Source organism: Mastomys coucha, unplaced genomic scaffold (assembly GCF_008632895.1).
Source record: "Mastomys coucha isolate ucsf_1 unplaced genomic scaffold, UCSF_Mcou_1 pScaffold21, whole genome shotgun sequence".
NCBI classification, from domain to species: Eukaryota; Metazoa; Chordata; class Mammalia; order Rodentia; family Muridae; genus Mastomys; species Mastomys coucha.
In genome coordinates, this window is record NW_022196904.1 from 176,361,702 (window position 1) to 176,372,585 (window position 10,884).

Sequence of the window (10,884 nt, forward strand, 5' to 3'; positions counted from 1 at the left end):
CTACTCAGAACTCCTCATCCTCTTCCAACAATCTTACCAGCACCTTACTTATGGTGATGGGATCCCAATGTGACTCAGTGCCTGACCCTTCACAGACAATAAATATTCACGCAAGAAAACATTCAAAATCACCTCTTAAAGACACGCCCAGGACATGTCCACACCCTGCCCAGTGCTCACCATTGAACTTTCACATCCAACTTTGCCACACAATCCCACAAACACAAAGTAATTAAGTTGCCAGACATACCCCTGAGCTGAAGGACAACCCCTGCCCCTGGGGTCTCTCCCAGAGGAAGCTGTGTGGGATCCAAAGAGGACCCCCTCTGGGGACTCCAGCTTCTCTTCCTCCTCTCCCAGCCTCCGTTGCAGCTGCTCCCCCTTTAATTGGAGGTACTTCTTTATTTTGCAGGCTGGAGGGAGGGTTACTGAGGGGGCATGGTTGCCAGGTGGCCTCGAGAGGACTAGAGAGAGCAGAGTCTGACGCTCACCTAGAAGACAGGCGAGGCAAGGGGCAAGCTCAGCCAGAGGAGGTACAGTTGTGATGAGCAGAGCTGAAAACAGTCCTGGAGTCCAGTCTGCCTCTTCCCAGCATGCAATGCCTGGGTTTGCTCAGGATGGATGACAAAGATGGCATCACACGCTTGTGAGGACTGATAGAATGCTCACTTCTGTGGTCAAGAGTACCCGAGCCACATCTCAGATGATGCCTAAGTGCTGCTCCCTCTCCCTCCCTCCGCTCCCCTAACAGGGCTACCCTGTAAGGTGAGAGAAACAGCTCCAGAAACACAGATGGAGCCCCAGATGAACTGTACTGGGAGGAGAAGGGGGTTGGGGAAGGAGGCAGAGCTCACCAAACCCAGATCTTCTGGTTTCACCTTTCTGCACTGGTCCTTCCCAGCTACCCCAGGGACAAGCACCAGCTCTCAGGACTCACAGAACTCCAGCCTGGATTGGGATAAGAACTGACTCAGAAAACAGAAAGGTTGGGAACGCAGGAGAAAGCCAAGGCACTCCTCGGTTGTGGGATTTTGCTAGTTACAGGGTCTCAGTAGGTTGCTGTGACCTCTGCCCACCTTTGTCTAGGCCAACAAGGGTGAAGTGTCCTCAGCTACCCTGGACATCTGAAGAGTTTAAGGGGTGGGCCCGCGGGTGTCAGGAGTTGGGAGAGAGAGGCAGGTTAGGTAGGCTACAGGGCTAGAAAGGTACAGCATTGGGAGAGGGGAACGGGGAAGGGCAGGGAGAACATTGAAGTGGTTTCCAGCAAGGGCCTCAGATCCACAAAAGATGTAGCTCTGACAAAAGTTTAAAAATAACAGCAAAAAACCAAAACAACAAACAAATAAACAAACAAAGCCCCAACCCAGTTCTAAGGTGGCAGAACTGTGGTTAGACTAACAGACACAGAACCACTGGCCCCCAGCAGCAAGGACGCTACAGGGCCTCCTGCCATAGTTTTCATCTGCAAATAGAAGAAGTTTTAGGTGTTGAGTTCCCAGTGCAATCCTCTTCTGCCTGTGGAACTTAACAGATTTGTCTTTTACTTAAAATGGCAGACTGGAGGCTGCAGAGTTGGCTCAGTGGGAGCTGAGAGAGCTTAGAGCTTTGGCTGAAGACCAGGATTCGGTTCCCAGAGCCCACATGGTAGCTCATAACCAGCCACAACTCCAGTTCCAGGGAATCAGATGCCCTCTCCTGGCCTCTGGAATTACCAGACATGCTCATGGTACACAACACTCATACACATAAAATAAATACATCTAAACGTTTTAAAATGATATGTAATTCACATTTCATACTTTCAAACTTTAAACATGCACAATTCAGTAACTTTCAGAATATGTTTGAAGTTTTGCAGCCACCACCTCTACCTAATTGCAGATAATTTTAATCGTTCCCAAAAGAAACTCTGTTCCCTGGGAGCAGTCACCTCCCCTCTTCCTCTACTCCTGGTAACAAGTTCAAGTTCTGTACTATGGAGTTCTCTGACTCAGCCAGTATACATGAATGGTCTGTCTAATGTGTGGCTCTTTGTGCCTGGCTTACCTTACTGGGCATAATATTTCCCAGGTTCATCTTTGTTGTGGCATGAGTGAGCACATACTTCCCTCTTATGGTGGAAGAATGTTTCATTTTGTGGATATACCATATTTTGCTTGTCCATCAGTTGACGGACAAATGGAACGGTCTGTGCTTTCACTCACTCAGCTTTATTTGGTAAAAAATATCCATGAGCTCCTTAGGGTAGTTATGGATCTCAAATGAGTGTGGGATGTGGTATATGACACACAGTAAACACACATGCTGCTTTCTGTTCTAGATCTTTCAAGATAAAAGGCAAAACACTCTCATCAGGTTCAGACAACTTCCCAAGTTAGTAAGTTAGGGGAGCCTGTGGGTCTAGTTATAGAAATGGCTGGGTAAGGAACAGCAGCAGCAGCAGGCTGGGCAGCTCTTGCTTAGTGTTCAAGAACAACTACCTGCTTCATGCTTTCTGAACTTCATCTTGAATGAGCATTTACCCTCCTGGCTGAAGACAGGGAGAGTCCTTATCTGAGAGTGATGTCACTGAGTTTCTATACTTACCCATAATACTGACTTCTGGCTTATCCTTCTTTGTTTCTTGTTTGTATAGAACATGGGTCTTCTGAGAAACTTTGCTGTCTCCCCAGTACCCAGAAAGTACCAGGTACATTTTAAGTACACCAATATTTGTTGGGCAAATCAAGTCTCTATTAATTTATTAGTCACTCAAGATGAGTATGTTTGATTTGTTGGGGCTATTTTGGGATGGGGACACATATATGCCATATATATGCTATATATATATATATGTATGTGCCATATATATATGTGTGTGTATATATATATGTGTGTGTATGTGTGTGTGTGTGTATATATATATATATATATATCACATTTCCTGTCTCTGAGGAAGGACCTTCAAGTGGCAGTGTCAGACAGACAATGGCCAAAACAAATAGATTCCACTGAGACTTAGTGTGGCTTTGCCATGCCAGCGTCTTGCCTGTTAGAGACCTCCCAGAAGGCTGAGCATGGAATGGACCTGAAATAGATCAGAACGCATAACCTTTGCTTTCTTTTTTTCCAGAACTTGGCTTCTAGGCGGGCACAGGCCTTTCCCAACTGGAGAGGAGAAAGAGAGGAAGCAGGAGAAGAGAGCTTCCTTCTCTCCTCTTGGGCTCTGGGCCAGGCAGCCACAGGCATAACTTTGAAAAGGCCTAAATTTGTCCTGGACACACTTCCCTGATTCTCATCCCAGCAGCCCCAGCCCCCACAGCCTTAAGACCCAAGACCTCCCTCCAAAGATTCGGAAAAGCAATGAAATCACTCCTTTCTCCCACAAACCCAGAGCCATTCCCTCGGGCTTCATAGGAGTTGCTTTTGGGGAGCATCCGTTTACTCAAAATGATAGGGGTACCCCGGAGGAAGGGACTGGGCGCAAGCCCCAAACTAATCCTTTGGCTTGTGCCTGCTTTTCAGGACTGACTTTCCTTTCCTCAAATTCTCTAAAGAGACTGAGTTGGAGTGGCTGCTAATTTTTATAACAATATATAGCCAGTTCTTCATAGGACCTGTTTGAAAGGACAAGCCTGAACTCACCGTCCTGCCTCGGGGCCCGGGCTCCGTACTTGGGGAGTAGACAGCCTTCTACTTTCTAACAAGCTGGACTTGAAGTTGCAGTAAATCTCGTGGTTGAGTGACAGGTGTTTCCCAGCTCAGCCCTTGGGGAGATTCTCCAGTTGGGCAGGACACCTGTCCCCAGGGGCCTAGGGGGCTGGACTCCTTTGGCCCTGTTCAAAGTGAGGGGGTGGTTCCTACCAGGTCTGGGAAAGGGTCCTGATCTCCCTCTCCTTTGGTCCGTCAGTCTGTTGGTCTCTGGGAATGGCTGCTTCCTGCTCTTTTTCTTTCTCATTGAAACCTCTCTCTGTAGCTCTCCTCCTTTCTCTTCGCTGGAACTACTCAGAGCCCTGATCTCCGTCCCTCTGTCTCTGGCTCCGGCATCTGTCTGGGCTCCTGGCCTCCTTCTCCCCCTCCCAACCCCTCCCCCGCGCTGTCATTCACCCCGCTCCTCTCCACGCACAGCCAATGGAGAGACCCGGCCGAAACAGCTCGGCTCGCTCGCTCAGGGCTTTTTCGCCCGGTGATTGATGTCCCAGAGTCAACAGCGAGCGAGCAGCCGGAGCAGAGAAGGAGAAGCCGGAGAGGGGAAGAATACAGCTCCCCCTCTCTCCTTCCCCTCCCCCGCACTTTGGCCCTTCTGCGCACTTCGCCTTCAAGTCCTAGCGCAGCCTGGAGCAGCGATTGCCTCCGCGCCCCTACTCGCTGCCCGGGTAGTCCAGCGCAGCGAGCGCCCGCGCCCGGGCCCCCGCGTGGGGCCGGGGCCAGCATGGAGCACCTGGGTCCGCACCATCTCCACCCGGGCCACGCGGAGCCCATCAGCTTCGGCATCGACCAGATCCTCAACAGCCCGGACCAGGGCGGCTGCATGGGGCCCGCTTCGCGCCTCCAGGATGGGGACTACGGCCTTGGCTGCTTGGTCGGAGGCGCTTACACTTACGGCGGCGGGGGCTCCGCCGCTGGGGCGGGGGCCGGGGGCACGGGCGCTTACGGCACCGGTGGCCCGGGCGGTCCCGGTGGCCCGGCGGGCGGTGGCGGCGGTGCCTGCAGCATGGGCCCACTGGCCGGCTCCTACAACGTGAACATGGCCTTGGCGGGCGGCCCCGCTCCGGGTGGCGGCGGCGGTGGCGGGGGAGCCGGTGGCGCCGGGGCGCTGAGCGCCGCAGGGGTGATCCGGGTGCCCGCGCACAGGCCGCTAGCTGGAGCTGTGGCCCATCCCCAGCCCCTGGCCACCGGCTTGCCTACGGTGCCCTCTGTGCCCGCGGTGCCGGGTGTCAACAACCTCACCGGCCTCACCTTTCCCTGGATGGAGAGTAACCGCAGATACACAAAGGACAGGTTCACAGGTGAGTCCGGCCCGCGCGCGTCCCGCCTGGCCGTGGCTCGGGCTCTGTGCTCCCCACTACCCTGCTTGAAGCTCTTTCTGAGCGCCGGGTCGCCTAGCGTCTCTCCGTGCCTTTCCTAAGTTCAGCTGCCTCCAGGATTCTATGTGCTCAGAATCGCTCCAAGAGTTCTTGCAGCCTGGGTTCTTCTGTCTCTCCTCTACTTGGTCCCCTCCCGGGATCCTAGGGCCCAGTCAGGTAGAGGGCTGTAGATTCAGGACCATTTTCTGTCAACAGTCTAGGCTTTGCACGCCATGTGAGAGAAAAAAAAAATTTTTTTTTCTGTCCTGGCTGCAGCTTCCTGAAGGAGGCCAAGAGCCCCAGAATTAGACACGAGAAAAGGCTCTCCTACCTCCTGTCCCCTACTCCCCCCTCCCCCCCACACACACTTGGGCGCTCTGAGTTGTGGTGCGGGGTCGCTGCAGATCCGCAAAGGCCCCAAGCCCGGGCGAAGGAGCAGAGCCAGCGAGCCTTCTTCCTGCACTGTCGGGCTTCTCAGAGTCAGTGGCAGCACAAGGCTGGGCCAATCTTCGTTTTCATCCTCGGTATCCCTCCCAGGGGTCGGTCCACTTATTTCGGGGATGAATAATGCACCCGCCTGGCCAGAGAGTTGGCTGGAAAACCACTCCCGGGGTCGAGGACGCAGTCGGTGGCAGGCCAGCTGCCGCGCTCTCCGCCCTTCCCTCAGCTAGCCCCAGCTCCCTCTGACCTGGCTTCCGTCCTCTCTGCCCTAACTCTGGCTATCCCTTCCCCGGCCGTGCTCACTTCCCGCTGGCTGCCTTTAGTTGTCGTCGGATCCTTAGACCGTGAGCTGCCCCAGAAGGTTCAGGTCCCCAATCCGGACACACAGCTGTTAGGAATTGGGTCCCAGTTAGCTGTTTGGACCTTAGAGAGGGGAGGTAGTAGGTTTAGGCCTCTGCTTGTAGATGGGACTCCTAAGCCAGCGTCATGCCTTTACTGTGAAGTGTGTGTGTGTGTGTGTGTGTGTGTGTGTGTGTGTGTGTGTGTGTGTGTGTAAAATGAAAAAAACAGTCTACAGCAGCTAACCTGTCCAGGCTACCCAAAGTTACCCTGGGCCCCTTTGCTTCTGTTACAGACAGCACGGGCAGAGAGACTGTCCCTGGAGGCCCTAACCAAACTTCGGGGCCACAGCGGAAATGGGAAGGAGTCTCGGTGCTCACTGTGGGGCGTCCAGGAAGGGCACTTGTCAAGGGGGTTCAATGATACACCTACATCCTCTCATGAGGGAGGGAGGGGACCCAGAGCCTATCTCACTCCCCTACTTAAGCCCAGGGCAGTGTCTATGAGTCCACTGTCGTGTGTGTGTGTGTGTGTGTGTGTGTGTGTGTGTGTGTGTGTGTACTATACAAAAGATATCAGGCACAGGCCTACCGGGGAGTCACAGTTGACTGTACTGTCAGGCCTTGAAGGAGGTTCTGAGCGTGTATAGCAGTAGCCCTGTTTTGCCCCCGTGTCCTGTTGCTTGTCTAGGTGAGCAGTCTCTACTGTTGGAGTACAGATTTGGAAGTTTGTAGCTATATCTGCTGTGTGGCCGTGGGGCTGTGACGGAGACTGAACAGGCCCTACGGCCTGGAACTGTGATCTCCCTCATACTTTATGGAGTGGCCCTTTTAAGTTTAGTGGCTGAGAGTGAGGAGGCTGGACGCTTAGCTGTCCCTAGGTAGGGGAGGGGGAGTCGAAGGGGAAAGCGGATGAGATCTCCGAAGCCCCGGGCTAGGGAGATTTCCGAAGTGGCTGCTTGGGGAGGCGTCAGCCTGGCGGGCAGGAGGGAGCTCTTTGCGGTCCCGGGCTGGAGGTGGAGGGTTGCCGGGTGGATCCCTGCCTTGCATTTAGGGGGTCTAGCCGCTGCGCTCTGACTCGCGGGGTGTCGGGCCTGGGACGCCTCCTGACGCTCTGCCGCTTGCCTCTGCCGTCTGTCTGTCTCCCGCTCCAGTGGCCCTCTCACCCTTCACTGTAACACGCCGTATAGGTCACCCCTATCAGAACCGGACGCCCCCTAAGAAGAAGAAGCCGCGCACCTCCTTCACACGCCTGCAGATCTGTGAGCTGGAAAAGCGCTTCCACCGCCAGAAGTACTTGGCTTCGGCGGAGCGCGCTGCTCTGGCCAAGGCGCTCAAAATGACCGATGCACAAGTAAAAACCTGGTTCCAGAACCGGAGGACGAAATGGAGGTGAGCTCGCCGGGGGCGGACCGGTGGCGGCAGAGAGGGCTTTCTCTGCCTCTCTCGGGTTGCACGCCCTCCCTCTGCTTGCTGGCTTCCGATCGGGTTTAGACCAGTGAGCTCCCACAGTCACTCGAGACCTCAAACCATGAGGGACAGTTGCCTGGTAGGGCTGGAGAACCCTTCCTGTGTTTTAAGAGACGCTTCAGGGCTTTCAGGACAGCACGGTCTACCCGGTGTAGACGCTGCCTGTCTTCCGCCGCTGAAGCAAATGGGCCTGTGCGATCTATGAGATCGGGACTTCGATACTCAGGGAGTCCTTTAGGGGCTTTTTGATTGCCCAGGCTGCCTTTACGGTGTGGACCCTCCTCTGACCCCGAGGCTTGCAGACAGGAGGAGCCGCGCCAGGTCTCTGCGCTCCAGCCGGACTCTCCGCCGAGCGTCTGGGGCCCCGGAGCGCCGGCTGCCGCTACTTACTGCTTCCTCCCCAGGCGCTTGAGCTCTGCGCAGCCGTCCCCCATCCTGGAAGGGGAAAATCAATCCGCGCCGGCTGTGACGGGGCTTCTCGGGTCCCACTGAAAGGGGGAGGATCAATTAGGAGCAGATGGGTGTGAGGGAGGAAGAAAGAGACATTTTCCTTCTGTCATCCACAGACGACAGCGCTTACCACGCTCTCGTTCCATTTTATTTTTTCCGAATGCACACACCTCGGCCTTCCTCATCTTCTCACCTCCCCCCGCCCCCCCCCGCCAATTCTCACGAATATTAGGCACCTCACACCCTAAGCAGCTTTATTCTCTACTTATACCCACATCTCCGTGCACCCCTGAGCCTTTCCACACTCCGCATTCTGATTCCCCTATGCTCCTGGGAGTCTCTGAGCTCAGACCCTGGGGAGGTGCGTGGCAAGAGTCCGAGCAAAATCGGCGGCGCCGCTCCGGGCGGGCCTAGAGCGGGAGGAAGGAATTGGAGTTTCCTCTTTTTCTGAATGAAGGCAAGGAATCTGCCCGAGATTCCGCCTTCGAGGCCACAAAGGAAGCCCGGGCCCTGCGAGTCGTCTGTCCCCCACCAACATTCCTGTGGCTGGGGAAGGGGTGGGGAACGTGGTTTCAGTCCTTTGGAAAGCTAGTCAGAGGAGGAGCTGGGCTAGCTGAGGAGGGTGGTTGGTACCCCCCAAGCTTACGACGGTGGAAGGGGGGTGGTGCTCAGAAAGCCAGCCACAGGCGAGGAGAGAAACTTAACACAAAGGGAAGGGACAAAGATGGCCCATTTTAGAAGAAAATAAATAATTAAAAAATATTTGTAAAGGTGGGGAGAGGGGCGCGGGAGAAATGCAAGCAGCCAGAAGTCTGTGTGTAAAGGAAGGAATTGGATTATTTAAAACGTGATTTTTCACTTCGAACAAATTCCCCTAATTCAGAGGAAAGGAAGGGGTGAAGAAAAAAACATGGGGTAAGACAAAAGGAGGAGGGAAACAGTTGGCCAGTTGAAAATTCAGGGAGATGGGGAAGATGAGACAGAAAGACAAGGAAAAGTCAGAAAAGCGCTGTGCGAGCAGGCGGGAGTCCGCTTCGCCCCGGGAAGAGCCGCGAGCTTCAAGCGGTTTCATCGATCGCCTACAAATTGCTTCTGGAGGCCCCGGGGACTCCCATTAGGTCTGTCCACCTTAGAGACAGACGTTTGATCTCAGTTGACAGGGTGGAGGGGCGGCATTAAATGGAATAAGTGAGTCACCGCCTCTCTAGACCGCCTGGGAGGAAGCTGGTGGGTCCGGAGAGAGCTTAGGGGCACAGGATTTGGCATGGGAGGTCTGAGGCCTGGGCCAGGCTGGAGGTGAGAAGGAAAAGGCAGGTCTTTGGGGCCTTTCAGGCTTGGGATAGCATCTAGTCTTGGGATAGACCAGTTTATCCATGGTGTGCCCTTAAGAATGTAGGCTATGTGCGTTAATGGGGAGGCCCAGGAGTTTTGGTCCGTTGGACTTTTTCATTGCTTCTCTGGGATACTTCTGCTTCATCCATTTTGGGGGTTTCCAATGTTTTTTGTCAGAGTCAGGACCCCCAAGAGTGAAGAATACCTTAATAGGGCCATAAAGGAGGTGAGGGGTGCTTAAGAGACTATCTCTTGGGAGCGTGCTCCGGGCCTGCGCAGGGGCGAGAAGAGGGTTCAGAGTCGTCGCTTAGTAATCGCTTGTTCCCAATGCAGGCGACAGACAGCCGAGGAGCGTGAGGCCGAGAGGCAGCAGGCAAACCGCATCCTCCTGCAGCTGCAGCAGGAAGCCTTCCAGAAGAGCCTGGCCCAGCCTCTGCCCGCAGACCCACTGTGCGTGCACAACTCCTCGCTCTTTGCTCTGCAGAACCTGCAGCCGTGGTCTGACGACTCCACCAAAATCACCAGCGTCACATCCGTGGCTTCCGCCTGCGAGTGAGGACCCAAGACCAGCTGAGGGCTATCCGGAGAACCAGGACTCTCGATAGCCTTTCTGACTGCACGCAGGAGGGCAACGGGGCTTCTCGGCAAGGCTCCCAAGCGCCGCCTCAACACCCCTGCGGACACTGCCCTGTCTTCGGTGGAAGAGGGCTGGGGGCAGAGGCAGAGACAACTTCCCAGAAGCCTGTGTGACCCTGCCTCACTCTGGAACTGTTCAGAATCCTCTGTTTTCCTCTATTTCATAAAACTTACTGATTTTTAACACGGGACAGAGAGAGACCCAAGGGAAGTGGGGTCCAGAAGGCTTCTGGGAGCCCCAGGCAACCATGTGTACTAAAGCTGGAAACCTTTCTATTCTTCTCCTCCTCGTACACCCGGAAGCCCACACAAAGGTGATACCACTGTCCCTCATGGTGTCATCCTAGAGCCACACACAGGGGCCTATGGCAGAGCGTCATGCACACACACAGGATCATAGCAAATGACCCTTATTGTAGGGCGTAGTCTGGGGTGACTCTCAGACTCACCTAAACAGCACGGATCTCCTCTTACTCAAACACAAGGCCACACTGTGACACACCAGCCCACACACGACAGGTAAACATGGCCTGTCAGGCCCTCACCACACATCCCAGCGGCACCCAGGTATGCGCAGACAGGCTTTCACACAAATGCAGCCCATTTCTCCAGATCCTGTTTGGGGAGGGGGGTAAATTATGCACTTATAAGTTATGCACTTATAAGGTGTTTTCTGTGTAACCATTTTATAAAGTGCTTGTGTAATTTATGTGGAAAAATAATAAAACCCTCCGGATCAGGACTCGGGGCTGTCTGCTCCTTGCGGAGCCCAGCTTTTACAGCGCCTTGGGTTTGGTGCAAGATGGAGCCTCACGAAACAGCATCTAGTAACCTGGATCTGGGGGGTTGACGATGGGCAAGCTTATCAAGGCTCTGTGGAGGGTGGGGGGAAGGAACCGAAAGGGAGAAGGTGAAGCTGAGTGGAGCCAAGCCATGCTGAGTTTGAGAACATGGGAAAGGTGTCTTTGGGAGTGAGAGCTGTGTGTTTTGAGGTACTGTGAGTAATCAACATGTTACTGTTAGGGAATGTTTGCAATGAGATTTGAAGGTGTGATTATGTTCGAAGTTTCAGTGTAAAAATATTTGTTTCTCCTTAAGTTGAGCTTACAGTAGTGTGTGTGTGTGTGTGTGTGTGTGTGTGTGTGTGAGAGAGAGAGAGAGAGAGAGAGAGA

The 10,884-nt window shown here is 54.2% G+C and overlaps 1 protein-coding gene across 2 annotated transcripts; it reads left to right on the top strand.

The window, feature by feature from the left end:
- Positions 1 to 4,152: 4,152 nt before the first annotated feature.
- Tlx1 (T cell leukemia homeobox 1) lies at positions 4,153 to 10,454 on the top strand. 2 transcript variants are annotated; one of them, XM_031390464.1, is made up of 3 exons: positions 4,153 to 4,988; positions 6,979 to 7,216; positions 9,410 to 10,454. In XM_031390464.1, the coding sequence occupies exons 1-3, from the start codon at positions 4,412 to 4,414 to the stop codon at positions 9,630 to 9,632; spliced, it is 1,038 nt and encodes a 345-aa protein (XP_031246324.1). In that variant the 5' UTR covers positions 4,153 to 4,411; the 3' UTR covers positions 9,633 to 10,454. The 2 variants fall into 2 exon arrangements, with proteins under 2 accessions (XP_031246324.1, XP_031246325.1); XM_031390465.1 differs by having other exon boundaries at positions 4,155 to 4,988; positions 7,015 to 7,216.
- The last annotated feature ends 430 nt before the right edge of the window (positions 10,455 to 10,884 follow it).

Bases quoted from the DNA above. Each gene is read 5' to 3' on its own strand.
- Tlx1 (XM_031390464.1), top strand. From the start codon at position 4,412: ATGGAGCACCTGGGTCCGCACCATCTCCACCCGGGCCACGCGGAGCCC. The intron at 4,989-6,978 runs GTGAGTCCGGCC...CTCCCGCTCCAG, and splicing joins CACAAAGGACAGGTTCACAG to TGGCCCTCTCACCCTTCACT. The intron at 7,217-9,409 runs GTGAGCTCGCCG...TTCCCAATGCAG, and splicing joins AACCGGAGGACGAAATGGAG to GCGACAGACAGCCGAGGAGC.